At 41.0% G+C, this 27,254-nt stretch overlaps 1 protein-coding gene across 2 annotated transcripts in view; it reads right to left on the bottom strand.

The window, feature by feature from the left end:
- DAW1 (dynein assembly factor with WD repeats 1) overlaps nt 1–26,464 on the bottom strand; it is a 32,798-nt gene extending 6,334 nt beyond the window's left edge. Inside the window, exons 1-9 of one of the 2 annotated variants that reach the window (XM_045030844.1) lie at nt 26,350–26,464; nt 24,344–24,416; nt 20,898–21,042; nt 14,861–14,919; nt 13,986–14,108; nt 11,076–11,175; nt 8,207–8,314; nt 6,624–6,730; nt 1,441–1,543 (exon numbers count right to left, since the gene is read on the bottom strand). In XM_045030844.1, the coding sequence (XP_044886779.1) occupies nt 1,441–1,543; nt 6,624–6,730; nt 8,207–8,314; nt 11,076–11,175; nt 13,986–14,108; nt 14,861–14,919; nt 20,898–21,042; nt 24,344–24,416; nt 26,350–26,449 (918 nt within the window). In that variant the 5' untranslated portion in view covers nt 26,450–26,464. Of the gene's footprint in view, nt 1–1,440; nt 1,544–6,623; nt 6,731–8,206; nt 8,315–11,075; nt 11,176–13,985; nt 14,109–14,860; nt 14,920–20,897; nt 21,043–24,343; nt 24,417–26,267 lie in introns of both variants that reach the window. The other variant, XM_045030845.1, reaches the window with a different exon arrangement.
- Nucleotides 26,465–27,254: the final 790 nt, after the last annotated feature.

Below are 27,254 nucleotides of genomic sequence, written 5' to 3'. Positions count from 1 at the left end.
TAATGCAAAAGAAATATTACATGTCTGATAAATTTTGTGCTTCATTTCTACAGTTTAATGTGATATCACTTACGCAGAATTCTCTATTGAAATCAATAGGGAAGTTCCTGCTTACAAATTGATATGTGTCACTACCCATAGTCAGATCTTTCTTGAATGATATGTACTAATTAAATAATGTGTCATTTACAAAAAGTGCATTCTTACACCAAGGACCTGTGAGTAAGCGTCAGTGAAAGTTCACTGAATTCCAAAAACTGGCAGAAAAGAATGAGAAAGAGAATTCATATGTGGGGAAAGAACCAATTTTCATCTGAAATGCTGTAATCTGCATATGCAACCTTAAAGAGAGACAGAAAATCTGTGGCTATTTACAGCTAATCAAGAGAATTTTATTATCAAGGTAGCTAATGTGCAATCTGCTGAACACAATGTGCAGGATCTGGTGAGTGACTCTAACCAAACTAGTTCACTTCTGCACCTAGCACATGTGCTCCTCCTCTCAGGCAGGGAGTAAAAAGGCTCAACAGTTAGACAGAATGGCAGGCTTTTGATAATACTGCCCAAGCTACTTTTTGTATTCCTGTTTTAATATACTCAGTACTAAAATCCCTGTTCATTTTAGTTCTGTGTTCAGTATGGGACAAACCATGAACCTACACAAAAAAATCCACATGGGACAAGAAAGCTCCATGAGGTTTTCTTGTGGAGTTTCCTTCAACTTCTGCCAGGGTGCAAGTTCCCCTATCACAAAAGAACAGAGAGGTTGGCACCCAGATCACATGGATTTTGGGGATCTATCAAGAGGCCATATCTCTCCACACTGCCTCTTGTACCTCCCTCTTAATTATCAGCATAATTTCTGCTTCTCCTGGTAGCAGCTGACCCTTAAACAGTGATAGCGCCTTATTTCCATTTCATAGATGGAGAACTGTGACACAAAGTTTAAGACCAACATGGTGTGGCTACTCATCCCCTCTGAAAGTCAGGCCACTAATTTCTAAAATTTGGCATCAAAAATCACAGTCACTCATTACTACAGGCCAGTTTTGAAAATCTGTCCCTTAGTGATTTGCCCAAGGTCACCAAGGAAGTTGGAGCCAGAAGCAGAGAACAGCTCTCCTGAGCAACAGTCCAGGGCCTCAACCCCAAGACAATTTTTATCAAACAAATTAGAGGAAATTAGCTGTAATGGAGCACCAAGTCCTGCCTTTCAGTTTAGCTATACTGGGAGACTGCTACAAACCAGCAGTCAGTTAAAAGGTTCATTATACAAAATAGATTCTGAATAAGTTACAAAAATTTTCTGCAGTTATAACAAAGAGTATAGGAATTCATTGTGTTCTAAATTAACTCTTACAGTGAATTATTTGTTGTGTAACATGAATAGCAACAGACAGACTTATACAGGAGGTTTTTGTAAAAATCCAATTATCTTACCATGCATGTTTTGTCCATCGATCCAGTAACAATTAGAGAGCAGTCCCAGTTGAATTGTGCACTACTAATTTCTGCCCGATGACCTATTAAAGTATGCAACTTCCTAGCAAAAGAGAATTAAAATTCATATCTGTGCATTTGCATCAAAACTGAGATAGGCATAAAGGTATATGTTTATAAGTAAGCTATAATGATAGTATAGATAATGGGTCAAATCCTTTCTGCCTCATCCACTAGTCATTGAAATTTCTGGTGTTAGGTGAGGAGGGTTTGGCTGACTTTGTCTAAAACAGAGTGAGGCTGGTCCAGCATTCTAGTGGCACATCAGCACCCATTTCCTTTCTCTTATACCAAAAGTGGCTAGGAGTACTGTGGAAAGAAGCCCCATTTGTACTACTTTCTCCTTTAGAAAAATCTTTAACATGAATTTAGAGCTAGTAAGTTGTAGCAGACTGGCAACACTAGTGAAGTCTTCTATTCATTCAGGTGCAAGCAGAGCCCAGACAGAAATAGAGCAAGTTTCTCCTCACTGCTCTGCCAACATGTCTCATCAATGACCTTGAACAAAGTAGCTCAGTAAGACCCCAATTCAGCAAGGAACTTAAGCACATGCTTAACTTTAAGCACTTGTTTAAGCACCATTGAAGTCGAATGTGTTTAAGTACTTGATGAATTGGGAGCAAATTGATAGATTTCAAACTCTGAATAAATCTGAGCTGCTCTGTTGAGCCTACCAATAAGGGAGACATTTAGTGAAATTGATATGTCTGTTATACATTCAAGTGTAACCCACTGGCTCATTTCACAATGGACAATCATAGTTACAAGTTTTGATCACTTGTAACCAGGGCTGGATTCCAGCTGGTGACCTATTGGTAAAGAACTCCATGTCCCATCACTAGTCCTCTGAGCCATTAAGTTTCTCTGTTTATGTCATTTTCTAATATGCTCTGGTTCAATAAATGTGCTTCAGAAGAAAGGTCACATCAAGAGTTAAGGGATTCTTTGAGAATCCCCTTGACAAAAAAAATGGGGGTAGGTTTTTGTATTTAAAAATGTTTGATAAAAATAGCTGTAATGTTCAGAATAGACAGCATTGTGAAAGGAACACAATGTAATCATGTACATACATTTAGTCAGGTCGCTGTGACTTTCATATCTCCAAAAATCATTTTTAAAATAATGTTTCAGAGCACCATAGTAAATAGCTGCTTTATTAATATATATTTTAATTAACAAAATAAATATAAATCTCTGCAGATGACATTCCCAAAGAAGGAAACAAAAATCTATAAAAACCAAAAGCCATTCTAATAACCAAAATGTGCACAACTATGAGCCCAATTGTGCACAAAACTCCCATTTAAATCATTGTTAGTTTTGCCAGTGTAATTAGTGCAAGATCAGGTTCTATATGACACAATCCAAATACTAGTGGGGACTCCACTGTATTTAGACCCTGTTTTGACTAAAAGGACAACCATTGTAGTGATCCAGAACATCCATTATTTAATAAAATGTATAAAATTGGCAACACTAGTAATCTGTTAAACTCATCAGACAGCTTTGCTAAACTGAGCTAAGTAATTAGTCACCAATGCCCATTCTAGATTAATGGGGGCTATAAAGCACTGAGTGCTGGAAGAGATTTATTGATAAATATATTAGAGGGCCTGTAAATTAGGGGATATATCAAGTTACTGTTAGTAGAAAACATCCACAGGTTTAACAATTAATCAAGTTAATGACCAGACAAGCAACAAAATGAAACTACCGGTAAGTAATTCAGAATACTCATTTTTTTTAAACTGATTAGACAAGAAAGAGAGAGGCCTCTATTATTGTATACACTAAATGAAAGGTTCACAAAAGCAAATCTTCTGAGTAATTGAATCCAATTTTGTTTACTGTAACAAAAGAAACCTATTACATTGGTGTCCCTTTAACAGATTACTCTATTTATTTCCTAATTATGCGTTTCCTGTTCTGTTGTGATTATACTGACCTTTTTACAATAACTAAATAGTGGGGAGTACTTTGATTTTATGTACATATTATTTGGCCATTTGTACTATTGTTATTTTGTTATGCGGCACCCAGAAACCCCAATCAGGGTCAAAGTCTCTCTTTACAGACACAGAGGAAGAATGGTGGTTGCTTCAAACTTTTGTATACATATCCAGATGAGATGGACATATAATACATCAATATTACTGGATGCACAAATAGCAGAATGTTTGAACATATTTCACATAAAGTGTAATTTGTCAGCAATTCAATTAGGAAAAATCTATATAATAATCAGTGCTGGGGAAATATTTTTCATTCAGATTTCATTCTTGCCCATTTTGTGCTCACCTTTCATTAACATTAGAGCCACATGTACTGGCACAAATGCTCCTGGACAGTTAATTTTAAGCTTGGATGCTCAAGTATTCACAACAGAAATGGTATATTTTGTATGAATATTAACATAGCAGTTGCACAATGATTTCATAGTCCCTCACCAACCTCAAAGTATAGGCATTTAAATGGGCCAGACAAGTTTCTGATTGTACCATTCTCAGCTAGGGCTAGAGCGGATTGAATTTTTTTAATTGAAACTCTTGATGAAAAATGGGTTTGTATTTTTTCCACAAAATTATTTTTTTTTTTTTTACCAAAAATAGTAATTTTCATTTTGGTTTCATTTTTCATCAGAAAACTGAAAAATATTCATAGTAAAATTAAAAAAAAATTGAAATTTCCCACAAAAAATATTTGGCATTTTTCAACTGGCTCTAACTAGGACAATGCACACAGGTACATTTGTGTGACTGTGATGAGAGAAGATTGTAATTAAATTAAAATTTTCATTTTTTTTCTAGGAAACTGCCCATGGAAAAGGTCTAGGGGACCAACGTTAAAGGTTTAACATTTTCTAAAACTCCCTAATCCTATTTATCTGCTATGTCTCCTTTAGGGATTCAACATGCTAGTTCCATCTTCAAATTTTAAAGTATGCCCATCTAGTCAGATAGCAGAAACAATACCATGCAATAGTGGGACCAATCACAACTAGCCATAACAACTGAAATTTAGAATATCAAGTATCAAATGACAGCATATCGTCATCATGATCCCTACAATAAAAAACAAACCCCACAAAAAATCCAGAGCATGTCCAAATAAAATAGCCTTGAAGAAAATGTGATTTATGAATATTCCTCAAGCACAAAGAAAGGCAAAATTAGCTGAGTTCATTATTCATAGTTAGCTCAGCTCTAACAGTATTCTAAATGTGTGTGTGTGTCTGTCCTCCTTTAATAGCATACATATGCATCACTGCCCTCTAATAGATAAGATACCAGACCTAGACAGGAGGGCATGACTGTATTGCCCTCTAGTGACTGCAGCCCACACAAAATAAACTAGATTACTGCTGCTACTAATAATACATGCTCTAGTGAATGCTGCCAGCTACTGCTGACACCTCTAAAGGCTGTGTGATCATGCCACTCTCTGGTGCTTGCAGCATTCACAGGAGATAAGTCATAAATCTACTACACACACTGGTGAATGTTTCACTAGTTACCACTAGCCTAATGACAAGTTATATATCAATCACTTCTTAGCAGGTTCAACTCCACTTCTGTAGCTGCTTTCTGCTGATGTTATTCCACTGAGATCAATAATTAATGTTAATAATTACTCTGATATATCCAGCGGGACTGCATGTGTTTCAGAGACATGACAGCAGTCAGTAAGCTCACAAGTGACTTATATCCTGGGGAAATTTTTCAAGCATATCAGACTAAAAAAAATCCATTTAACTTTCACATTTTTTAATTCTTTCCACACTACTAATTACTAGAACTACTGGTGTTTAAATAAGAGCTTCCTCCTTCACAGTCCATCTCCTGCTATTTGATCCTGAAGTAAAATCACAATGCTGAATCTGTAACATCTCAATCATTTCTGAAGAAAAAGAATGCAACATTAAAAAACTAAGACTCCGACTTCACTGCAGGATCAAACACGAAGAAGATGGAAGAAAGAGCTGTTAAAAAAAATATACCTGCAATAACAACAAACTGAATACAATAACATTACTGCCAAAGGGCCCAATCTGGTGAGGTGCTAAGTGCATCTGAGCCTGAGGCACTGAGTCTCAACTCGTACTATTGGGAGCAGAGGCCTTAAATGATCTAGTATATGCATATTATTTTTTCTCCCAGAAGAGATGAAATGGCCTTTGTGGTCTTGATGTTACATCATCATATTTGTTATTTCAATCGTATCCATGTGATGTATGCATTCGCCCTTCATTTTAATAATTCCAAAGCATGCTAATTTTAGAGATATTCCATCCAACTTCATGGAGATAGAAATCTCCCATGAAAATGGAACAGAATATTTACCTTAACAACAAGTCACCTCTATCAGTAATCTAGACAACTGGTTCATAATGTTATTTATACTGAGTCCTCAGCTCAAAAAACAAGAGGACCTGTGAAAACAATATTAACCAGCCAGTATTCAGCCATTCACATTTAAATGACACAAATACTTTAGCCATTATTAAATGAAGAAGTGACCCTTCTTACTGGCATGATAATCTTAAAATCTTGAACTCCATAGTTAGAGGGCCAAATTCTCCTCTCACTTAACTGACCTTGAAAGTCAATAGATTTACACTGATGTAAAACCAGAGTGAGAAGAAAATCACTCTCTATATTTATTAAGGAGAAACTGGCAAGATTGACTGCTCATAATTTAACATGTCCTAAAAACACCTTTCCTTTTTTAAAACTGTCTCTTGCTTCTGTAAAATGTATCAATTCCCAAACCAAGTGCTTCAACACAGATTATATTTTCCTAGTCGAATAATTCATTAATAACAAATATAGGGCCCCTTTACTCTGCCTGCATGGCTCAGTTCTTGTGAGCTGGTGGCGTTTAAAAAAATATAAGCCTCTTATACACTACAGAATTTGGAGAGAATGTTTTTTGCATATTTCAGTACCCTGGCTACTCAGAAGAGCAAAGGAAACAGGAGAAAAAGTAAAGGTGAGGTCAGGTGTGCCCAAAACCAAAGCCCAATTGGAAAGTCTAGAATTTGTAAGCCCTAGAATTTGACAGTGCCCCTTTAAGATGTCATTAAAACACACAATACAAAAACAACCTTATGAATGCTTTAGTACCTGCCAGTGCCAACATCCCACACTGCAACTGTGTGGTCAAAGGAGCCAGTGATGATCCTATCTCCTGTGGTATTAAATGACAATGCAATAATTTCTGCCGAGTGCCCCTAAGAGAATATTAATAAAAAGGTACTTCAGAATATAAATGATATATTTAGGTCCAATACCTAATTTGTACAGTAGGAATACAAAAATCACAGAAATGATTGTTTCCATTAGGCCATATAGTCCACCTCCTTGACAATGTAGTAAATTTTCTTGTTTCTTGTCTAGTCTTGCATAACTTTGACTATTCCACAGTATAATCTCACTGCCCATATTACAATAGCATTTAATATCATATGCCACTTAAGTACTAGCAAATAGAACACTGGGAACAATCCTGCAATGACAGGGAGAATGAATTAGAATTGTGATCTAATAGGTCTTTTTCATATCAAATTTCTATGGAACAGTAGTTATTCACCATTAAATGAGAGAATGCTTTCATTACAATAAACTAAGGGCCAAATTGTCACTTCCCCTTGTGTGTGTGCATGAGAGAAAAGGCATATGGAGTCTCCTGCTGACAGGCAAAGGACAACTGCAGTCTCTACTGCTCCCTCTCTGTGTTCCCCCACCCTCAGGCGTACTTCTGTTCAAAGGAGGCAGAGAAGGGTGAGGAGGAGAATGTCCCTTGTCTACTCGATAGGCCAGGAACACCAAAGGAGGCAGCCTGCATGCTGCCCCTTACTTAGTCTTTGGGGGTACGTCTAGACTACCCGCCGTATAGGCGGGTAGCGATCAATTTATTGCGTCTCATCGCGATATATCGGTCCCTGAAAGCGCTCCCATTGACTCCGGAACTCCACCAGCGCGAACGGCGGTAGCAGAGTCGACAGGGGGAGCTGCGGACGTCGATCCCGTGCCGTGAGGACGACAGGTAAATCGATCTAAGATACTTCGACTTCAGCTACGCTATTCATGTAGCTGAAGTTGCGTATCTTAGATCGATCCCCTCCCCGTAGTGTAGACCAGCCCTGGGAAAGGGATGAGGATGTGACTTTAAACATTTAGGCAGAAATATTTAAATAGTGGAATCCTAGTAAGCCAAATACAGAGAATAGAATTCACACTCTAAATGCACTTGGTGACTTGACTGAATTCTCTACATACATCATGCAGAAGATGAATGATGCAGCTATTATCGCTATAATCCTAGGCATTAACACCTTTTAAATTACTTTATATTAGCTCTCAGCTGCACAGGAATTACAGTTCAGTACTTATAATGATAAACTATGTTAATGAGAGCAGCAATATTTTCTAGCCTAGGACAGTAGTGACATTGAATTGGGAAAGTATGACATTTGATTAAACTGGTTTTATGATTTTAATAAAGTAGCATAGCTTTCTTACTCCCTTTATGTTTTCGTAATCAATTATTTAACTACAGTAACTAAGTGACTCAGCTAGTAATAGAAATTCTTTGCCTGCAAATACTGAAATGGATGATTAAGAAGTCTATTTATACCCCCATCTAATTCAATTAGGAACTAAAAAAGAACCAAACACCTTCAGAACAATAAAGAATGCAAACATACAGTTAACATGACCACTTCCTCTCCATTCTGGATATCCCATAGTTTGGCTGTCGTATCCATACTTCCAGTTGCTATCAGAGTGCTTTGAAGATTAAATGATAAACAAACCTGTAACACAAACATTGGGAAACAATAAACTTCCTATGAATTTTTTGAAAACTAACTGGGGTCAGGATCTGTATTTGAAAACACAGCAATAGTACAATTTAACAGTTTGTGACCTACAAATACAGTCATGGCACTTGAATAATGTTACAGCTGCAGTTCCTTCTACAGATTTCATTAGAGAAGCAACAAATCCTTAGCACACAAGCTTTGGAGGACAGCTTACTGGACTGAACTAACTAGTTGCTTTAAAAATGATTGTGTGTGTTAAAAAAGGCTTATTGGCACATATGCCAACCCTATATTCAAACAGCCTTTTTTACATACAACCTCATTTTTATTACAGGTATATATTTGAGCAAAAATGCAACAAAGTCCCCAACTCAGTCCTCACACTAATGACTGATGTAGCCAGCTTCCAGTCCTCAGTAACTATATGATATGGTTGTTCTTCTAATGAGGAACACAAATGTCTTTGGGAAAAGGAAAACATTTGTTGGGAACTTAGTTGCATTTTCAATTATGATATTCCATTTTTCATTATTGAACAAATCTACATAGCATAGACATGTGGCAGCAGTTCATGTGTAATTAACATCTACTCTTTTAGAAATTATTGAAGGTTATGGGCCTGATGTTGAGAAACAGCACCTGATTTTGCAGGTATAATTCTTAATTATTTGCAGGTACAATTCATAGCACTTTTGGCCCGATCCAACTACTACTGAAGTCAGTGGAAACTGATCAAGCCCTAAGACATCTAATTACCTGATTTGTAGGCACAAAGACAGAGTTGAGACCCTTTTAAAAATCAGATCGTTCATGTTAAGAGAAATCATTTCAAAATGCTCAGAGAACAAACAAATCACTTCAAGACATACCAATGCTACTGTACTCTGATGCAAAGCAGCAACTTCTCAGGCCCAGTTTTCACTTTTGCAACTTACAAATTAAGCTGCTGAACCTACAATGCACACATAGTTTCTATACTTTTTTACTCTATTGAATGACAAATCAAAAGGCAATTTTTATAGAAAAATATAATATGAGTGTTTCAGTGGGGTTTTCTAGTACATATAATTTTACAAGCCAAACATAAGAATCAAAAAGAAAAATCACGCTCCAGAAAAATAAGGGTATTGTTTCAAAAATGTAAACAAATTATGGGAGAAATCATAACTGAAATTTTCTAACATGCAATCCATTAAAAATATCAAATTTTAAATAGTCAAAAATAATTCTTAACATTTAGCAAAAGAGGGAAACTGTAACCAATAAGAGAGAAAAATAAATTATTTGAATTATATTCTGCAAATTGGATACAAAGTGTTGTGTTCTATTCCTTGACGGTATGCCTTTTTGTACATGCTCAAATAGTTTGATCAATATGGGTCAGTGCAGGAAAAAAGTAGCCTCTGTTGTTGCTAGTTCATGGAGGCTCTACAGACCTCCCAGAGTACACAGCTATACCTGGAGGTTACACTGAATTCAAAGGCATAAGAAATGCTCTCCAATGGGAGGCATAACAGACATCAAGCAATGCATTCATGATATGTGATACTGCAGTTCACTGGAATAATGGGACAAAAGGGGCAAACATTCATTCAGGCAGGAATGATGTTAAAGGGCCATGTAGAACAAAGAGAGAATAGGTCCTTAGGCCAGGCAGGAGCTGATCTGTCTCTCCACTAGGAGAGTGATATAGCTAGAGTCATGGGAGAGAGGGAGTGAAGAGCAACAGGACCAGAACAGACAACAGCAGAATGCAAGAGAAGATGGAAAAAATGTACTGATAATGAATGGTATAGAGAATGTGAATCAGAAACTTCTGTTCTCCCTGTCTCATAAAGAAGAGGACATTCAATGAAACTGAAAATTCAGAAATGATATAAAGAGGTACTTTCACACAATTCATAATCAGACTGTGAAACTCATTGCCACAGGTTGTTGCTGAAGCCAAGCATTTAGCAACATTCAAAAAGCAATGGGACATTTACTTGGATATCGAGAATATACCCCACAATTATAGTAGTAAATATATTTTAAACAAAAGTTTTAGGTTGGCTTTAGCCAACCTTTACATAATAGGGGTTAAAAGGAGATTCCCCAGGGGGCCAGATTATCCCATAACTACCTATATCTGGGTTTCCTGCATTTTCCTCTTAAGCATCTGGCACTGGCCACTGCTGGAGATAGGATATTGAACTAGATAAACCATAAACCTGATCCAGCATGGTAATTCCTATGTTCCTAAGAGATGGGTGCTCCTTTGCTTTAGCTCTCTATGCTGCAAGCTGTCCCCTAAGTCCCCAGCATACATAAATAAATTCTCTTAGGATCCAGTTCTCCCATGCAGCCAGTGCCTCAAGACACCCACAGCTTGCATAGAGAGAAAGGCTACATACACACTGCATTGAATAGGGAGAAAGTTAACATTATTAATTACAAAGATCTAGATGCAGGTTTTTAAAATAGTAGAGTTTTAGCATTATGGGAGTTTGAATACAAGAGCAGAAGCTCTCCCACCCCACCTTAGTAAAGACACACCATTATGAGACAATCTTGATTATACCAAAGTCCTAGATGACACCGAGAACTTTTGGATAATCAAGCAGTTTTTGTCAGTGTAATTAACAAACATCAGAGGAAAAGATCCTCTTATAAAGTAGTAGTAGTTTGACTTAAGCTCTGGAAAATCGAGATTGTACTGCATATGAAAATACAATTGGATGCAAAGGTTTAATATTGTAATGCAGGTACTCACTATTTCTGCTGTGTGTCCCCTGAAGGTATGATAACATTTTCCTGTTTCTGCACTCCATAATTTGCAGGTCTTATCAAAAGATCCAGTGGCAATCTTGTCACTAAGTGGAAAAATAGTCACTTTTATTTAGAAAAAAAGAAAAAAAAATCAAAGATAGCAGAAAGAGAAACTGAAGAATTCACAATACAACATGATCCTTGATATACCAAAGCAGTATATTTTTCAAATCATCTCATGAAAAGCCTAGAGATTAGTGATATATTTTATGACTAAATTTGTGCCTGGTACTGTAGAGATTTGCATTCCTTGGGTCAGTTGTACAACACTCTACAAAGTCATTCTGCCCCATTTCCACACCAGGCATCAGACCAAAATCAGTGTGAGAGGAAGGGTAGCTGTGTTATAGTAAATTCCCTCAATGCACACACATGCATTCTGCCAGATTATTTGATCTTGCAATACACCTTTTAGAAACTGAAGTTTTATTAAGGGAAAAACAAAAAATTTGCTGGTGCGCCATTCTTTCTTTGCAGCCTATTTAATTTATATTTTCAAATTAAAAAGACAGGGCCAAATTCCCGTGTACATTGGGGCAGGTTTGTGCCTGTCCACCAGTGCAAAGCTGTCAAAGCTGGCCACTCTAATTTACACCACAGACTAGACCATCTGATGAACATCCAAACAGACTTATTAAAAGTCACAAAATGTGTGCAGCCTTACAAAGTTGTTTCATATACATTGGCATTGCACCTCAGTAACAACCACTGATCTCTTAGATCATTGTTTCCCAAACTTGGGATGCCGCTTGTGTAGGGAAAGCCCCTGGCGGGTCAGGCTGTTTTGTTTACCTGCTGCGTCCGCAGGTCCAGCCGATCGTGGCTCCCACTGGCCGCGGTTCACTGCTCCACTCCAATGGGAGCTGCTGGAAGCAGCACGGGCCACGGGACGTACTGGCCGCTGCTTCCTGCAGCACCCATTGTCCTGGAGCAGCACACCGCGGCCAGTGGGAGCCGCGATCAGCCGGACTTGCGGATGGGGTAGGTAAACAAACCAGCCTGGCCCGCCAGGGGCTTTCCCTACACAAGCGGCATCTCGAGTTTGGGAAACACTGTCTTAGATTACTGGTATAGTAGGTATGTGTGTATACAGCATCTCCCTCTGGCTTTCTTGGGACTCATCCCATACTCAATTTGTATTTAAACCTAACAGAGTGGAAGACCAATAGCATGGAACTCCCCATATTAGTCTGTTTCTTTGATAAACCACTAAAGTTACATTAAGTATCTAATTATCCTCCCAATGAAGGCAAAGGGAGTATTGTCATTGACCTCTATGGGTATGTCTACGCTGCAATTAAAAACCTGCAGCTGGCCGTGCTAGCTAGCGCAGGCTAAGGGGCTGTTTTATTGCAGTGTAGATTTTTGGGCCCAGGTTGCAGCCCGAGCTCTGGGACCCTCCCAACAGGCAGGATCCTAGCCCTGGCTCCAGCCCTAGTGTCTACACCACTGTTAAACAGCCCTTATCTTGAGCTCCTTAGAACTGGCCACCTGCAGGTTTTTAATTGCAGTGTAGACATACCTTATGAAATCAGGAATCTCTTCTCCTCAGTAAAATATTTTAAATGTCTGTTCAACCTTCTTTTTCCTCTTGCAATTACACAACCATTCATTTTGCCCAAATGAAGTGACTCACCACAAATAATTGTTAAAATAGTCTCATAATGAACCCTATTAGGTGCTCACATACCATAGTGATGGACATAGTATAGAAACCTAATGATTGGTGTTAAACTAGTTATTTTTCTTTGGAAATAGATTTCTAGCTCAGCTCTAGCTAAAGGTCGTCAGCAGGTTCATTTTCTCTTATAATATGAAAAAATATCTGCCATCTACCACTTCTTCATTATCTGGTTTTGTGCTATCTGGAATCCAGATTACTGATTACTCTACAAAGATTTGCATCAGACTTTGGTCCATACAGATAATATCAAATAACCCTACACTTTGTGGTTTTAAGTAAGAAATCACAATACACCTCTACCTCGATATAACGCTGTCCTCGGGAGCCAAAAAATCTTACCGCTTTATAGGTGAAACCACGTTATATCAAACTTGATTTGATCCACTGGTGTGCACAGCCTTGCCCACCCGGAGCACTGCTTTACCGTGTTATATCCGAATTCGTGTTATATCGGGTGACGTTATAATGGGGTAGAGGTGTACTGCTAGGTTCTGAGTAGGCTCAACTCTCATTCAGATCAATGTAAACTGAAAAGTAATAGAAATAGTAATAATAGTGCTCAGCACATTAAGAATGGGTCCTTAACATACATACATATATATATATACACACACACACACGGATCTTAAATATGTACTTTTAACTGTAAATATATTTGATAATGGAAATAAGAATTCCTTTCTACCTTCTTCTGTAGAGTGTGGACAAAAGCGTAACAGAGAAGAGAATGGTTTACTTTTTGAAGCACAAAACTCTCTCATAAAGAAGGCCGCTCTTGACTAATGTAAACTTCTGAAACCTCTGTACATGACATCATATTCTCTTTACACTACAGCTGCTAGCTCTGATCTAACCCAGATAACTACTGTAGAAAATAAAAGATATGCAGATTCACATTCGACACTGATGTAGCAGCACCCTCAAGATCTTCTATCAATTACTCACCAGTTCTGACCAATTTCTAAGTCAGACCTTTGATAATAAAGTATGTAACTAAATGGATTAACCGACTTAAAAAGACAGTTATGCTGGAAAAGCTGATCATTCTAACTAAAGCAACACAAGCTGTCATTACTCTATTTTACTTTAAAGTTTATAGGATAACTATATTTGCAACATAGCAATGTTGGCAACTAGAAGGTGTCTCAAAGACTCTGAAAACCTATTTACCCATAGGGATTATTGAAAGCTATTGCATAGACCACATTTCTGTGTCCCTCCAATGTACGTAGCTCCTCTCCTGATGCTGTGTCCCATATTTTGCATGTTCTGTCATAGCTTCCAGTGATAAAGCTAAAATGAAGAAAGATAAATGAGTTACAGAAGAGTAGAAACTTTCTCAGGGCCTGGGTCCACAACCTAGTGAAGTCAAGGGGAGTCTTTCCATTGATTTCAGTGGACTTTGCATCAGGCCCTCAATGGTTTTCCTGCATTCCATGGTATCCATGAGAATACTGATCATGGCAGATTCTAAATCAAGCAATTTCCAAAATTTTACTAAATATTATATTTTTTAAAAGATAACATTACCGGTCCTCAATGCATTCTCTGCTACTAAAAAGCTAGGCTTTCCTTCGGAAGAGATTACAGAGAAAAAAATAGTTACAGCCTAATAAACTAACAATTAAGTCAATTACAGCTGAGCTTCACTCACAGTGAAAGTCCCAAAGTGCTTAAATGTATTTCAACGGTCTTGCACTCCACTTATATTGAGCCTCACCCCACTTTCAGTGACATTCACTTTACTATAATGTGTTTCTTTCTGCTAATCCTGCTGGAATACAGCAGCTATCACCAACATATGTGAGAGGAGAGAGTGCCACCAATTGAATCGCACCACCATTTTTTGCAGCCCCCTTGGTTTTTCCTTAGAAGTCTGAAATCCAGGTACATGAAATGCTTACATCTGCTTAGATACAATCATAACACAAAGGGATTTTGTTTGCAGGATAGATATGAGCACTGAAAGTCACTATTTAATTTCCACATTAAAAATCGTTTTCCATTAGTAATTATGCATTTTGAATTTAAAAATGAAAACTTACCAGGAACCAGATTTGTTAAATGCTACATTGGTCAGTGGCAATATATGTGCCCTAAGCACCTGAAATACAGGAAAATTAAGATTTGGTGCAATTTCAAATAAAATCAAATTACTAGGCGTTTTTGAACTAGCCTAATATCTACTCTTCTCAATATTTTCTTCCCATTTTAGTCATGCTTACTGAGCAGTTATGACGGTAATACATTAATCCCCAGCCAAAAGAAAACATGTGTGAGCAATTACCACTGTAGAATTCATGCAGAAAAATTCTGTCTTCACTAGGAATTGCAGTGGTGCAGCTACGCTTCTGATTCACTGGCCACAAATGGCTGTGATTGAAGCAGATCCTCAGTGTTCATAAGGCCTGAACGAGCTGTCCTCTCTCTGTATTTCATTGTGTGCTGCCTTCTTTGAGAACAGAGAAGGAACCTTAAGAGTTTCAGGAGGGGTGGGAGAAATAAATGGCCCTTATGGACCATGAGTGAGGGCTTCCTTGCAAGGTGCTTCAACAACTGTTCTTTGGTGTTTGCTGTTAAGCCATATACTACAAACTACTGCATCCACTTGCAAGAAATAATTTTAACTTTTACATTGTAAGATGCTTTCAACAAGTGTAAGACGTTTTTAAAAATGGGAAGAGAGAGGTTCACCACAATAAAAGTCTTATCACTGCTGATTTGAAATACACTGGTGGAATCTCTAAAAAGCAGATGTCAGAATGGAGAAACTCATCAGGATGAAATTCAGAGAGGAGATTTCAAATATAGCCACTGCCTGGATTGTGGAACCAACTCTTTTCAAACACACTGTGTAAGATCTTTTGGTCAGAGACAATTTGTCTTTATTCTTTCTATAAACTATAAACGGTCAGACATACCTATGGCACAATATGCAAAGATTTATTAAATAAGTCATAATTATTAATAGGGCCCTATCAAATTCATGGTCCATTTTGATCAATTTCACGGTCATAGGATTTTAAAAATCGTGAATTTCATGATTTCAGCTATTTAATTCTGAAATTTCACAGTGTAGTACTTGTAGGGGTCCTGACCTAATAAGGAGTTGTGGGAGGGGTCACAAGGTTATTGTACGGGAGGTTGCAGTACTGCTACCATTACTTCTGCACCGTTGCTGGCAGTAGCACTGCCTTCAGACCTGAGCAGCGGCTGCTGGCTGGGAGCCCAGCTCTGAAGGCAGAGCCACTGCCAGTAGCAGCACAGAAGTAAGGATGGCATGGTAAGGTATTACTACCCTTACTTCTACGTTGCTGCCTGAAGAGCTGGGCCCTTAGTCAGCAGCCACCACTCTCTGGTCGCCCAGCACTGAAGGCAGCATAGAAGTAAGGGTGGCAATACCGCAATCCCCCTAAAATAACTTTGTGACACAAACACTTTGTGACACAAACACACACACACACCCAACTCCCTTTTGGGTCAGGATCCCCAATTTGAGAAAGGCTGGTCTCCCCCATGAAATCTGTATAGTATATGGTAAAAGCACACAAAAAGACCAGATTTCACATTCCATGATGCGTTTTTCATGGCTGTGAATTTGGTAGGCCCTAATTATTAATAATGCCAAATTAAAATCAATCTGCCACTATATTTAAGAATAAAATTAGTTACATTGCCAACAACTTTCTGCATTTCTCTGGCTATTCTTATACATGACTTGCCTTTCAATAAAACTTTTATCCTTTACAAACCAGCTTCTGCTTGATCCTATTATATAGTGCCAACATAACTAGGGCCCTACCAAATTCACAGCCATGAAAAACACATCATGGACCATGAAATCTGGCCTCCCCCCATGAAATTAGGTCTTTTGGGTGCTTTACCCTATACTATACAGATTTCATAGGGGAGACCAGTGTTTCTCAAATTGGGGGTCCTGACCCAAAAGGGAGTTGCAGGGGAGTCAGAAGGTTATTTTAGGAGGGTCGCAGTATTACCACCCTTACTTCTGTGTTGCCATCACATTTGGGTGGCTGAAGAGCGGTGGCTGTTAGCCGGGTGCCCAGCTCTGAAGGTAGTGATCTGCCAGCAGCAGCACAAAAGTAAGGGTGGCAATACTATACCATCCACCTTTACTTCATAGAATCATAGAATCTCAGGGTTGGAAGGGACCTCAGGAGGTCATCTAGTCCAACCCCCTGCTCAAAGCAGGACCAAACCCAACTAAGTCATCCCAGCCAGGGCTTTGTCAAGCCTGACCTTAAAAACCTCTAAAGAAGGAGATTCCACCACCTCCCTAGGTAACCCATTCCAGTTCTTCACCACCCTACTAGTGAAAAAGTTTTTCCTAATATCCAACCTAAACCAACCTACTTCTACGCTGCTGCCTTCAGAGCTGGTGACCGGAGAGTGGCAGCTGTTGACTGAGGGTCCAGCTCTTTAGGCAGCAGCATAGAAGTAAGGGTGGATGGTATAGTATTGTCACCCTCACTTCTGCCTTCAGAGCTGGGCTCCCAGCCAGCAGCCACCACTCTCCAGCTGCCCAGAAGTATGGGTAGCAATACCACAAACACCAACACCACTACCACTACAGTAACTTTGCAACCCCCAACTCCTTTGTGGGCCAGGACCCCTACAATTACAATAGCTGAAATCATGAAATTTATTAATTTTAAAATCTTATGACCATGAAATTGACCAAAATGGACCGTGAATTAGGTAGGGCCCTACACATAACCTTACTTGTGAAAATCACACCATTTGTTGACACTGAAATGAAGGGATGTCACAAATGAGCAATTAGAACATCACTGCAGGACCAAGGAGGAGAAATGTGTAATAAGCAATGCTACTTAATCTCTGGCATATAGGCAGAGCCTCCAGCTTCCTGCTGTTATTTCTGGCTTCCTGTGATTCTGTGCAACTCCTCTATGTCAACAGCCAGCCATAGGTTTCTTTGTTTTTTAATAGCTTTTCCTCCCAGTTGCCGCTAGTCTTTTTCTCTGCTGGTTATCAGATTCCCTCTCACCCCTTCCATGGCATAGACACTTGCAGGGAATGAATGGGCCATCTGAAGAAGGGAGAGCCACCAAGAGAAGCAATATAGAAAAGAAGATTAGGGAACAGGACAAGGAAATTGTGGGCAGAGCATTGACTACAAACAGCTAAGCAGAGAAAATGGAGAGACAGAGATAAAGAGGGGTAAAAATGGAAACAATATAAGAATTCTGTCACAGAGCAGAGAAGACAGGAGGGTTGGGGATCTTAGAGGAGGAACTGACAGAAATGGAGGAGAAATAGTTATGGAACAGCTCAAGGAGGGGGAGAGAGGCTACTTATGAGTTAGAGAGATTTTGCCCTTCAGGGAAAGTAGAGAGAGCTGCCACTACAGTTGCTGCAGTGGAAATGGGCCATGAAGATGTAGAAAATTACAATAATTTGTTTTTTTTCAAACACCCACAAGTATATAAATATATGCATATTAGCATAAATAATTATGGAAATGTATGGAGATTTGATCTCAAGCTTTCTTAAGGCCCCATGCAGGCAGCACTGGTAGTGAGAAATAAACTCCTTGTGAGAGCATAAATGTATCTGACAATTAGCAAATGAGAGAAAGGATGTTAGATAGATTTATGTTCAAGTTCAGATCCTAACATTTTTCCCAGTATCAAAGCCCTTTTTTGTTAAAAGCCCAGAGACATAACTGCTCCATTTGGAGAACCCATCTGAAGTCAATGAGAGTTGCCTGTGCAAAATGCCAAACCCTAAGGTGATATCAGGGAATGTGTGTAGCAGTACTGTAATTTAGGCTAAAGCAGTCCATGAGATAAATTTCCAGAACAGTGCAGCATGCCATCGCCATAGAACAATCTCAAATGCCTATCCAGTTGCTACAGTAGCATGCTACTCTGCTGGTTGTCTAACACAAAGTCATGATCACAATTATAGGAAACAGCAAAGAAGACAGAGATGGGAAATGAGCCAATGCTGATCAGATTTGCCTGGCTCTTGTATTGCTAAATAAGGGAAATCAACCACTATCTGTCCCCAGCAAAGACCAAATTCATTCTTTCTGTGGATATTTCTGTCATATACCAGAAAGACAAAGTGTGTAAGGTAATATCTTTTATTGAACCAACTTCTGTTGGTGAAAGAAACAAGCTTTCAAGCTCCACATAGCTCTTTTTCAGACCCAACATTGTCTCTCTAGTACAGACGTGGGCAAACTACGGCCCGTGGGACTGTCCTGCCCGTCCTCTGAGCTCCTGGCCGGGAAGTCTAGACCCCAGCCCCTCCCCTGCCACCACGCGGGCCGTGCTCTGGCCCGCCGCTCCCGCTGGGCAGCGTGGGGGGCGCAGCTAGCTCTGGCCGGGTGTTGCAGCTGTGAGCTCCTGCTGCTGGTAAAGGGGCAGGGGGGTTGGGTAAAGGAGCGGGATGTTCTGGGGGGCAGTCAGGGAGGAAGGGGCAGTTGGATGGGGCAGAGCTTCTGGGGGGCAGTCAGGAGATGCGGAACAGGGAGGAGTGGGAGTCCCAGGGGGCCTGTCAGGGGGTGGGGATGTGGATAGGGGTCGGGAGGGCAGTCAGGGGACAGGGAGCAGGGGGTTTGGATAAGGGGGTGGGATCCCAGGGGGCAGTTAAGGGCGGGGAGTCCCGGAAGAGGGTGGTCAGTGGACGAGGAGCAAAGGGTGGTTGGATAGGGGGTGGGAGTCCCGGGGGGGCTGTCAGGGGTCAAGGGTGTGGATAGGGGTCGGGGCAATCAGGGGACAGGGGGGTTGGATGGGGGCAGAGGTTCCGGGAGGAGGCATCAGGGGACAAGAAGCAGGGGGGTTGGATGAGTTGGGTGTTCTGAGGGGGGCGGGAATTGGGAGGGGTGGATAGGGGGCGGAGGGCTAGGCTGTTTGGGGAGGCACAGCCTTCCCTACTCGGCCTTCCATACAGTTGCGCAACCCCGATGTGGCCTGAGGCCAAAAAGTTTGCCCACCCCTGCTCTAGTATATGATTGACCACCATCTTTTTGTAGTTGCACAGTGCCATCTGCTGATCTGATGAAGATACAACAATAGCTTATTGCAGATGAAAAAATGTAACATTTGGAAAGTAAATTCTATTACTGACTCTCATTTACAACAAAGTACAGCTAAATCAATCCTCTTCTTGTGACTTGTGGAAAACATTGGGTTATTTAAAGCAAATTTACCAAGGTGCTGTATGTAGCAAAAGCACAAAAACATTGTTCTAACCTTTTCTATTTAAAAGATGACAAGTTATTCAATACAAAAAAAAATCAAAATAATAAACTACTAATTCCAAATACTCAGAAAAAAGACCAAGTGGAGGTGAGGAAAATGAGAGAAGTAGAAACTAAATTTCTAAAGAAGACCTATGCCTTAGCAACCACAATTCTTGTACCTCACAATAGACCTGGCTGAAAGAGCAGCTTAAGAACTGTTTACTCTCTAGCCTTAGGATTTCTGCAAAGATAACATTTTTGCTAGGGCTGGGAGATACTGGTATTATTTAAAACTAATTATTAATGGGAAAGTTATCAGGATAATCACAATTTTGAGATCATTTCTAAGAACCCACAGCAGGCAAGACAGATCCAGATTCAGTCCTGTTTGCGCCGCCAGAGCAGTGCAAACGTTATGGAGAATTCTGTAGGGCCAAATTCTGTTCTCAATTGTCCAGTTATACCTGGTCTACACTTAAAGCTTAAGATGACATAGCTACAGCACTCAGGGATGTGAAAAGTCCACACCTCTGAGTACCATACCTACACCAGTCAAACTCCTGGCATTAATACAGCCAGACCGACAGAAGAACGTTTCCGTCAGGTAGCTGCCACTCATTTGGAGAGGTGGATTCACTACAGTGACAGAAAAGCCCCTTCCCTTACTGTAGTCTACACCTACACCACAGGCTTACAGCAGCATAGGTACGGGGCCATAGCTATGCTGCTGTAGAGGCTGCAGAGTATAGAGGGCCTCAAGCTAATGTTGACGCAGAGCTATTCTGGATTTACAACAGTGTAACTGCAATCAGAAAAGATCCAGAAATTATTTTCAACATGCCTCGTACCTTAAAAAGGTAGAACTTGTGGTCCTCTTGTTGCCCAAGCTTCTCTTGTAACCTTAGTACTAAATGTATGACCTGCTCTTTGCGTGAAGCTGTGATGAGAGGTTCTGCTTTTCGGATTTCTTCTACTAAGGCGCCTACATCTGTACTAGAGTGCATGGAAAAAACATGTCTCATCCACTGACAAACAGTTATGGTAAACACATTATTTACTTACAGAGAGAGAAAATAAGCAGTCAGATGTGACACTGCTGTTTTATTCTGAATAAGTTTAAGCAACGTCAAAATATAAATACTTTTAAATATGTTTTACTGGTTTCTAATATATTTTTAATCTTTCAGAAAAAAAATTACATTTGACTTTTAAAACTGTAGTTTTTCAGAGACCCTTCACTTTTCAAAGGATTCCACAGGGGGTGTAATACAGCTAATACCCAAATGACACTTTCAACCTTTAACACTAATTTAGTCTTAAATCGAAGCTAGAACCTCTTGATAGGTAAAAAAACCAACAAAGAGCAACAATATTGTTATGAACAGGATTAAACCTTGTTATGGGCTGAGTTAAATCCTCATTTGAAACTGATGGGTATGAATGTGCCCTTCATTTAAGATAGCTGTAAGAGACAGCTAAAGGGCTACACCTAAAACAAAGCATATGGAGCCTGCCCAGAAACTAGCACTATGTGGATGGAGGGTTCCACTGGGTATTGTTTTAGTGTTCATGGGTGAGTGTGGAAGAGACTAGCTGAGGTGCAACAAGAAACAGAGATTCAGAGGAAGAGCGAGCAGTGGCGGATTAGCCACTAAGCCAATGGAGCACATGCCCAGGGGGCCCAGCCAACTGCAGCACCAGGTGGGTGAAGCGGGGCAAGACTCCACACCCCAACCCCATTTCCTCAGCAGAAGCACTAGAGGGGCCCAAAGGGGCGGGGGGCTGCAGGCAGAAGTGGTAGGGAGGGGCCCTGATTTGCTCTGGCCCAGGGCCCCACAAAACTGTAATCCATCTCTGAGAGCAAGAAATGCCAAGCAGCAGTCTCTAAGCACATTGAGACCCTGGGAGAAGCCTGGAGAGATTCCGGTTTGGTGGTGGTGGCTGAAAGAAGCTTGGGCCTATATGCTAAGAAACTATTCCTTTAGGGTTTGGTTCCACCTGTGTTCAGAGAAGGACTTTGTACATTCTTTGTAAATAAACAAGATTGCATCAGAGAAAATACCAGACTCCATCACCAATTTCTTCTCTCATCTGGATTAACCTACAAGGCCCCAAACTTTGACTAGTCACTCAGGTCAAAAAGGGGCAACAAAATGAACAAAAAATTAAAGTTCACAAACAGAAATCATGTTTATAAAATGTAACTATTTTACATGTTTTCACAAATCTAAGGCCTAATTCTGCAGCTCTTACTGCTGTAAGTAATCCATATGTCCATGGGTAGTCTTACTGGGTAGGCTTAATGTTCTGTTGGTGTATTTGGTGTATAAACCATCAGGTTCTACAGGAGATTTCGCAGCTGCGTTTTTCTAGATTACTGGCCTTTCAATGTATGCTGATATTGGCTTAGATGAGACAACTATATTTTCCTGTAAGCAATGTGACTTGTTGGATTTTATCCAGAGTATTGAGAAAAGCTCCCAGAGGTTCAGTCATACACTAAGCCTTATCTTTGAGTTTGGAGTGAAAATTATGAATGTGCAGGCCACCCTACCCATCAATTCATGTGTTTCAATTGAGACACTATTCTACCAATATCAGCACTGGATCTGTCTTATTTCTTTGTGGACTAAATGTAATGAATCTTGTGGATTTTGGTGTCCTCCTTACTGGTGCTGGGGCATATCTGACTTCTGCCTCTGCACCACTTCCAGACAGAGTCAGCTGATTTCAATTAGTTCACTGACAGCTACCATCAGCAGTGTAATATGGCCCTTGGCTCTCATAATATATTATTTCTTGTGCCTGGCAGCCACCAGACTTAATGATCTGAGGCACCTGAAGCAACTGAAACAGATGGGAGAGGAAATGGCTGAAATCAGCATGAAGTCTGATTATCTTCTCTATAGGACTCAATGGCACACAGAGGTGCTAGCACTCAACCATAGATTGCATAAATCACCTGAAGGTCAGTGAGCAAAACTACCAACCAGAATGGTGAATACCCATGTACATGGGTTTGTGGAGCACCTTTCTATCTCCTCACAGTAGCATCCAGTAGAACTCTCTCAGTTGGTGTGATGTCTAATCATAGAATATCAGGGCTGGAAGGGACCTCAGAAGATCATCTAGTCCAACCCCCTGCTCAAAGCAGGGCCAATCCCCAGACAGATTTTTTCCCCAGATCCCTAAATGGCCCCCTCAAGGATTGAACTCACAACACTCGGTTTAGCAGGCCAATGCTCAAACCACTGAGCTATCCCTCCTCCTTCCCACATGCAAACTGCTACCTTGCCAGACTATTATATTCCTTCAATTGATCACTGTGGTGAATGTGTCACATTCTTCACAGAAGAGACAGATCTTCAGGCTGGTGTCTTCCACCCTTTGAGAACCAGAGCTGCAGGCTCCTGATGATCTGTCTACCCATAGTTAGGTTCCATTTGGCCTCTGATAAGGATATCCATGTCCCCTGTGTTACCCCAGTGCCCCCTGTCTTCATTCTAAACTTGGCTGTGAAACAGACTTCCTTTGTAGTCATAGCAATGGACCTATTTTCAGAGATGCTGAGCACTGACAGCTCCTACTGACCTCTGTGGTAGTTGCGGGCACTCAGCACTTCTGAAAATCAGGCCATACACCTTTCTTCCATAGAACCCACTGCTACTGGCTAAACTCTTATTAACTTCAAAAGGAGCAGGCACTCAGTTTACCCATCTAGATAAATGGGGATTATTAATGGTATTTTACATACCTATCTCACAGTATTGTTGTGAGGATTAATTAATTAGTGAGACTGAATCTGAACTCATTTATACCAGTGTAATTCAAATGTCTTTGGTACAGCTGATTTCAAGTAGTGTAACTGAGAGCAGAATCAGGCCCATTGATGAGAAACATTCTGAAGATAAAAGGTGCTACTGTACAGAAGTGCTAAATGTTATTAATTACAACATTAATTTGTGGCAACAGAAAATTCTGCATTTTTGCTGGTTAGTAAACACAGTTTGTGGACATGCCTTGATGTGACAGGTCTGTACACAAAAGCAGTTCCCACCTCCACCTCCTGACACTGCACCAAGAATTGCAACAGCAGAATGATCAGTCAGAATGTAGGATTTCTTAATGCCCTCAAATAATCAGAAATATTAAGAGAACAAAAGTTAACCCATAAGAGAAAAAGTTTGTAAACATGATTTGAGACAACTGAACAGAGCTGTACATAACCTACTATTAAGTTAGCCTGTAAAATAAGGTATACTTCTGCTGTCTAAAATAATAATACAATACTTACCCAGGACTGAGATCAAGTAAATCTATGGATTTGGTCTTCAATTCACCACCTTGAACATATTCCAAAATAATGCCTTTGAAGAAACAATAAACAATTCTAAATTAGAAGTTCATCACGGCTGCTGGCTTTTTTTTGGGCGGGGGGAGTGCATACTATCTGACATTTACATTGATATAGCAACATTGACTTCAATAGAGATACTCCTGATTTACACCATTCTTATCAAAATCAGAATCAGGATCACAGCATTTCTTTCTTTGAGATTGGCAGAGTGCATCTGCTATGTTAACTTCTCTATTTGCAAAAGTCTACATGCAGAACTGCATATAAAATTGCATATCCAGGTTTGGGTAGACTCTGGCACTTTTAAAAGATGTATTTTGAACTTTAGAATTAAGATGTTTGGCCACATCACTTCCTGTTTAAAGAAGATATTTAGAGCATTCTGCTGCTGTCTGGCATTCGGCAGGAACGGCTATTCTAGATGATTTTTTTATCTACTTGTGCATTTTGCCAGGTTTGTGAGCAAACGTTTAATTTGGCAAGAAGGATTTATCCTTTCCTGACATTCTGAGCCTCCTTATCTCCATTTTTCATTTTTAACTATTTATCAGAGAAAGTTGATCCCAGAAAAAGAGAGGAAAGAAGGTCCCTAAACAGACTGACACCAAACTCTATTCTATTATCAAATTCCTGGCAAGATTGTTTCCTACAGTAAACCACATATTACCTCAATGCTTCTGTCAAGACTACATTTGATAAGACACAAAAAATTTTAAGTATTGAATTTCCTACAATAGGTTTACATTTCCTTTGCAGCCATTTCCCTGGGGGCTGGTTCTTCTTTCACATCAGTTTGACACAGGTGTAACTCCACTGGGCTCAGTGGTATAAACCCCAGTTAATACTGGTATATTTACACCAGAATTAACAGGGGGTTATATTTAGTCCATAACATCCCTCTAGTTATGTTATGACTCAAAACCTCCTGCAGCTAAGGTAATAAATCTCTTCAGGATTGTTATGCAGTCACTGGAAATAATTAGGGAAGGAGGAAAACATGTCCCCAACCACACATTATGTAAATTTGCAGTAATACAAATATTTTTAATTGCAAAAGCAAAAAACCAACAGCACTGGGAAGATTTTCCCCTTCAGACATTTTGCAAAGCTGCTGAGAGTCAGGGTACGCAGGACAGGCTAAGCTCTTAGGAGCAGGGACCATCTTTTGTTCCATGTGTACAATGAGGTCCTTGTCCATGACTAAGGGCCCCACTGCTAAAGCAATATAAATACATAACAGTCCCATGAACAGGCACAGAAATGATTGCTCGGGAGATTCAGATAAAAGGCAGAGGGAATAGCTAAACCATCTTCATAGCAGGAGAGATGACAAGTACAAAGGTTTCTGTGAAGACAGCCTGGAGCCGGGCAGCCCTGCCAGAGTCCCGTGCGCCTCCTCTGCTACCCATTCATCCTGACTCCTTCTCCCATCTGCTTCCTCCTCCTCCCATCCCAACAACACTGAGCCCTTCCTCTGTTTCCAACTACCCACCCCCCATCAGCTCCTCTCTGCCCTCCCCCCGCCCCCCTGTGGCTCTTCCTCCCAGTCACCCCTCTCTGCCCTCCCCCCGCCACCCTGCGGCTCTTCCCCCCAGTCACCCCTCTCCGCCCTCCCCCCTAGCCTGCGGCTCTTCCCCCCAGTCACCCCTCTCCGCCCTCCCCACTAGCCTGCGGCTCTTCCCCCTAGTCACCCCTCTCCGCCCTCCCCCCTAGCCTGCGGCTCTTCCCCCCAGTCACCCCTCTCCGCTCTCCGCCCTCCCCCCTAGCCTGCGGCTCTTCCCCCCAGTCACCCCCTCTGCCCCACCCCCATCCTGAAGCTCTGCTCCCCACAGCACCCTGTGCCCCCCGCCCCGCTCCGCACCCGGCGGGTAATATCGCAGCAGGAGCCGCTTCAGCTTCATCTTGTTCCCACAGGCCGAAGCACCAAGCACCGGCTTCGTTACCATAGAAACCAGCCAAACAGACCCGCCCGCAGCGCGCAGGCGCGGCTGCGGCTGGCCCGGCAGGGCAGCGCTTTGGGGAGCAGACTAGAGCGGCCCCCATCCGCGCCAGGGGAAGTTAAAATGCGCTTGTGCCTGGGACGCTGGGCTGCGCGCGGGGCTCGCACAGGTCCCCCAGGGAACGGCCGCCCCACGCGCCTGCTTGGCGCGCTGGGGTCTAGAGCCGGCCCTGTGTCCTGCTCCCCATCGCACCGCGCCACCCCCCGGCGGAGCCGCCCAGCGCAGCACGGGGAGCGCCCTCGGGCCCCAGCGTGCGCCAGCCTCGCCCGTGAGCCCCAGCGCTACATCCACGGACTCCCCGCAGCTTTTCCTTGCGCAGCCCCGCCCCCAGGACTCCCCCCTGCTGCCCCCAAAGCTATGGCTAGTGTCCTGTTAATACACCGGGGGGTTAGACAGACCTTTCAGGGCATTTTCTGTTCAGCTTTTAGTCTCTGTCTTTCTGCACAAAGATATTTGGGCACAGAAAATATTAAGGGCAATAAAATGGCCTGCTAAATTAAAAGCTCAGACAGGATGCCTTGTCCAGGTACGAAAGTTACAGGGAAGTCTGGTTGTAGAGGATCCCTCTCTTTGTACCTAATACAACAACAAAAAAAGTGCAGAATATTACCTGTAAGAAAAATAAAAAAGAGCATCATAGAAATTAGTGTGCCAGATTTTGTCATCTTTCTCTCTCTCTCTCTCTCTCTCTCTCACACACACACACCCCACACCCTAACTGACTTCAGTGATGTCACTAGGTAACCAAGGATAAGATTGGGCCCTATATGTTTATACCATTTCTTCAAGAGTGAAAATATATTTAAAACTAATTTAAGGACAGAAGAGGATAACAGTGCAGAAAATAT

The sequence above is a fragment of the Mauremys mutica genome, chromosome 9, assembly GCF_020497125.1.
Source record: "Mauremys mutica isolate MM-2020 ecotype Southern chromosome 9, ASM2049712v1, whole genome shotgun sequence".
NCBI classification, from domain to species: Eukaryota; Metazoa; Chordata; order Testudines; family Geoemydidae; genus Mauremys; species Mauremys mutica.
This window is presented reverse-complemented; position numbering and strand designations above follow the sequence as displayed.